The 5,080-nt window shown below is 44.4% G+C and overlaps 2 protein-coding genes across 2 annotated transcripts; both read right to left on the bottom strand.

Annotated features, from left to right (window-relative positions):
* Window positions 1-1,254: 1,254 nt before the first annotated feature.
* On the bottom strand, window positions 1,255-4,416 carry LOC100192974 (uncharacterized). Its single transcript, NM_001138148.1, has 3 exons — window positions 4,183-4,416; window positions 2,866-4,075; window positions 1,255-1,646 (listed from the first exon to the last, which is right to left on the bottom strand). The coding sequence occupies exons 2-3, from the start codon at window positions 3,328-3,330 to the stop codon at window positions 1,641-1,643; spliced, it is 471 nt and encodes a 156-aa protein (NP_001131620.1). The 5' UTR covers window positions 3,331-4,075; window positions 4,183-4,416; the 3' UTR covers window positions 1,255-1,640.
* Window positions 3,779-4,460, bottom strand: LOC100276734 (uncharacterized). Its single transcript, NM_001150451.2, has 2 exons — window positions 4,183-4,460; window positions 3,779-4,075 (listed from the first exon to the last, which is right to left on the bottom strand). Exon 1 carries the CDS (start codon window positions 4,345-4,347, stop codon window positions 4,183-4,185), a length of 165 nt encoding a protein of 54 aa, NP_001143923.2. The 5' UTR covers window positions 4,348-4,460; the 3' UTR covers window positions 3,779-4,075.
* Window positions 4,461-5,080: the final 620 nt, after the last annotated feature.

Genomic DNA, 5,080 nt, shown 5'->3' with positions numbered 1-5,080 from the left:
GAGGCCACCCCTGGATGGGAGATGCAACCATGACTCGCCCGAGGCTAACCTCGGGCGGGAGACGTAGTCACGACTCGCCCGAGGCCACCATCGGGCGGGAGACGCAATCACGTCTCGCCCGAGGACAACCACGGGCGGGAGAGGCAGTCATGACTCGCCCGAGGTTGGTCTCGGGCGAGAGACGCAGTCACGGCTCGCCTGAGGCCAACCCCGAACAAGCAACACATTTCCGACTCGCCCGAGTGCATCTTCGACGATGCTCCGGAAGGTGCCCAACTCCGCCGACCAACTCCGTCGACCAACTCTGTAAGGCCCCGGGCGTGAGAGGCAGTCACGACTCGCCTGAGGCCACACCGGGCGAGAGACGCAGTCACGATTCGCTCGAGGCCAACCCTAGGTGGGAGACATAGTCACGACTCGCCCGAGGCCAACCACGGGCGGGAGACGCAGTCACGACTCGTCCGAGGCCAACCTCGGGCAGGAGATGTAGTCACGTTCGCCCGAGGCCAACCCCGGGATGGAGACACAGTCATGACTCGCCCGAGGCCAACCTCGGACGGGAGACGCAGACACATTCGCCTAAGGCCAACCCCGAGTGGGATACGCATTCACGACTCGTCCGAGGCCAACCTCGGGCGGGAGACACAGTCACAACTCGTCCGAGGCCAACCTCAGACAAGCAGCGCATTTCTGACTCGTCCAAGGGCATCTCGGGCGATGCTCTGGAAGGTGCCCAACTCCACCAACCAACTCAAGGCCTCAGGGCAGAAGATGCAGTCACGAGTCGCCTGAAGCCACCCCCGGACGGTAGACGCAGCCACACTCGCCCGAGACCAACCCCGGGCGGGAGACGCAGTCACGACTCGCATGAGATCAACCTCAGGCGGGAAACCCAGCCACGACTCGCCCAAGGCCAACCCGGGTGAAAGACGCAGTCACGACTCGCCTGAGGCCAACAGTAGCAGTACATGGAGTTGTTTTACGATATTGATAATGTTTACCACACATATTTTACATAATATAGTCATGTTTGTCGTTCCGTATCTATATTTCATACAAATTTTTTACTCCAGTCGCAACGCACGGGCACATAGCTAGTTAAGTTATATAAGACCTTACTGTTGTACTATCATTGTACTTGTAACTCCTTTCATTTAGTCACATCAACTATTCGAGTAAAAGTCATTATCTCCATACGGATTTTCTTGGTAGAGACTGGGACGATATCTCCTGGGATTCAGATATGCATGAGATACACAAGCAGCATCACCAAGTGGCAATAGAGAACGTACGTGACACAAAGTATCCAGGAGGCAGAAAAGTGGGATAAGCGTTTGATGATGGAAACTGTAGAAGCTAGTATTTTTTTTACTAGAATACAAAATAAAAAACAGGAACACATATATTTCTCTCCATCTGTGTTATGTGATCACTGATCAGTAGGTGCCCAGCCTCTTCGAGTGATGTTGATATGTTGCGGTCTCAAGACTCAAGGACACATACATCATGCTAGGTCCAGCAGGTACTTCTCACTTTAATAGGACACACTCAGGGTAGAAACCGGTGATGTCGACGCGCTCCAGCGCTCGAGCATGTCACGTCAACTTCAGAAGGGACAGTCTTAAATATCGGGGTTTGATTCAATACTGCATTTTTCAGAAAAGAAAAGGTTTGCTCTCAAAGCAAATGACATAAGTAAAACGGAAGTAAAAATGCAATTTTAGTAAGGATAGGATGTAGATATTGGAGATTTTAGAATTGAATTAGATCCAATACCAAATCTGTCTAGTATTAGAAATAAGTTTCAATAAAAATATATTGTTTGGATATATCCGGAATTGCAATTCCATCCAATACCTAGAGTCTTGGCTCTGAATTGGGAGACACTTTTTAGTTAAAGTCCAATTCCAAGAAATTGAGCTTTAATTCCAGCTCTCAATTCATTAGACAAATAAACAGCAGAATTCAGAAATCATTATTTCAATTCCCAATTTCAGTTTTGAATATCTAGATCCAAACGGGATATAAAGTGAAACACAAACAAATCTAAACTGATAAACATGCCCAACTACCCGAATCTGGCTGATTATTTGGCCTTGCAGTCTGGTGGAGCCTAAGAATACACAGATACATAAAGCTCACATATATGCATATCTCAGCAGGCATGATATTAATTTGTTTCTCATTGCATGAATCCTTTTTTTTCACCACGCCAAACAATGTCTTGAAGCTTTCCTTCTGGCATTTCTGAAAGGCTCTGGGGTTCTGAAACCCTGTTGGGCTAGTTTGCAAGAAAGGGGAGGCAAACCAGGGAGGAAAACCCCAATATATATAACTAAATATCTAGGAGATTTGGGTTCCCAAACTAGCCCTAACTATTCTTGGCAGCTGTGGCTGCTGCGGCTGCTGCGGCTCGTGAACTATAGCGATAGCTACAGCAGCGAAAACACACTATGAATCTAACTTTCATGCTTTCTGTCATTCAAACGTAGAGGATTTAAATGACAGGACACGCCATGAGAACAAGATTCAAAGGGTGCCACAAGTTGAACGAAGCACCAAGGTTGCCTGTCATGAAGAAAGTTTCTTTGATGCAGGCACCTTAATTTCACACATTGTGTAAAGAGACAACTAAAGCTATCACTATTCCGTAGTCAAAAATCTTAAAAAGGTGCTGCTTTTCTCACAGGTTTATGAGTTATGACACACATATGGCCATAGAAGATTCTTGTGCAATCAAGGGACAAATATGATAAAGTGCCATCCAAAATATTTGTATCCCACAGCCAATACTAGTGCCATACAGTAATTAACTAGTTGTTATGATGATATTACTTGCAACCACTGTTTTGGATTTATACCTACCTGAGGAAGGGTAGGCCCTGAATACCCAGTAGCCTCCATGAGAATTACCATCTTGATCACAAGCCACAAGGCAAGCCGCAAGCCCTTCATGTAGCCACAAAAACAATCGATCCATCTAAAGTGCAAATGCAATGCATCATGGTTATCATATAGGTTAGCCAATAACCGAAAAACAATAATATCAACCAACCTGACTTTTCTGGGGCAGCACACTGATTTGTTTACTACCTTCATGTGCAGGAACACAGACAATTCAATAGGAGCCAACTTATAAGAACACAAACATACAGGGCACATCTGGAGGTGTGGATTATCAGATAACAAACTAATGCACTTAGCAACAATGTATGTGTCAGCTCCTGGAAGCGAATGACATGAAAGGCCTCCGTTAGAATAGAATAAAGAAGGGGACTGAAGAGAGCAAACCAAACTTTGAAGAGGGAAGCACTGAAGAAAATATCGCATAGGAATCACAACTACACAGAAGGGCAGGATCAGTGCCGAATTCAATCCCAATGCTGTTAGATCTGACAATGCAACAACTAGACCATCAACAGCTGATGATGCAAAAGGATGAATGGCACAACAAGTGTGCTCCTTATTAAACCACAAACATAGTATTCCCTATGTTTCCAAAACATAGGCCGTTTTCATGTCCTAAGTCAAAATTCTCTAATTCTGATGAAGTCTATAGAAAATATATTAACGTCTACAATACCAAATAAATGCACTGTCAAGTGGCAAGACATATTTCCTGGTGGTCTCAGCGAAACCAATTTGATGTTCTATAAACTTAGTCTTAGAGAAGCTTAACTCAGACAAAACTAAAACAACTTACATTTTGGAATTGAGGGAGAACTAGCATAGAGAGAAATTCTGCACAGTTATCGTAATAAACCAGCCAAGCAGCAGAAGAGGGCAAGTGGTTTGTTTAGGTAAACTGAAATCCGTATGAATGATGCTTGTAAGTAGTGCACTCAAAAGTAAACCCATTGTTTATAATTGTATCAAATCAGCCAAATAAGCAATCGATCTGATCTACACAAGGTACAAAAGGAACTGACTACTAATCAGCTAGTATTTGACGTGATGATGCCCAGTCTCGAGAAGCAGTTGGAGGATCTCGCGGTGCCAAAACAGACAGAATGACAAGCATCAGGGGAAGGCGATCGATTCACCCACTCGCTCAGATCAGATGAGCCCTTTGTTCCTGCATCAAAGGCGCATCACGGATCCGTTAGTAACGAGCGCGCAGATCTGGTGCGTCGCCGGTACCTCCATCTCATGGAGGGAGGAAGGCAGAGAGGCAGAGCACACCTACGTCTGCTTGGAGAAGGAGGAGGGCCCCGCGGCGGAGGCGGAGGAAGGCGAACGCTTGCTGCGGAAGATCATGTACGCCAGCGGGAGCACCACGCCGGCCATCATGATCGCTGCCCCCACCAGGTACCTCGCCGGCGAAGGCGCACCCACCTCCAGCTCCATCCTTGATCTCTGTCGCTTCGCTGGATTTGGATCTGGGGGTGGGTTTCCCTGGAAACCCGGGGCAGAGGGAGGGAGGGAGGGGCGACCGGGCGAGGCTTGAGTTGTTTTTTTCTGCTGGTATCAATAGTTTGAATTTCTTCATAATAGTACTTTTCTAAAATATTTTAGTATTTTAGTCTTGTTTTAGCCATTTTTATTTTTTTTATAATTTACCATTTAAATTAACATCTTTACTTTTATCATCTATCAAAATATAAAAAAAAGAAACTCTCACCATTGCCAGCGTCCAACATCTCTCTTACGTTATCGCCCGCCGTCGTCTTAGAGATAAACTTAATTATTTGCTTTAGGACTTATTTAGAAGCAACCTAGTTTTTAAAAAAAACTATTTTTTATCTTTAGCTAGAAGAGGTAAGTTTCTTGGTTTTTAAAAACTGAGAATCTAATTTATATAAACTAAGTCATAAATTGTTATGTTTAGAACCACCTTAATTTTTATAAATCAGTTTCTCAAAAACTAGATACTTTCAAACATTGCCTTATGTATATGAAGAAGTTTATTTTGCTTTATAGATGGTTATTAAATTAGAGTTATTGAAAGGGAAATGTGCCCTTAGGCTATTTCTATAATATTTTGGTGATTAAGTGTCCAACACATAGTGAGTGAGATATTATGTGCCAAACAAGCAAAAGGTGCAAATCATGTAACAAGATACATTTCTAGACTTAACAC

The sequence above is a fragment of the Zea mays genome, chromosome 7 (genome assembly GCF_902167145.1).
Source record: "Zea mays cultivar B73 chromosome 7, Zm-B73-REFERENCE-NAM-5.0, whole genome shotgun sequence".
NCBI lineage: Eukaryota > Viridiplantae > Streptophyta > Magnoliopsida > Poales > Poaceae > Zea > Zea mays.
The sequence above is the reverse complement of the archived record's forward strand: the minus strand, read 5'-3'. Positions and strand labels throughout refer to the sequence as shown.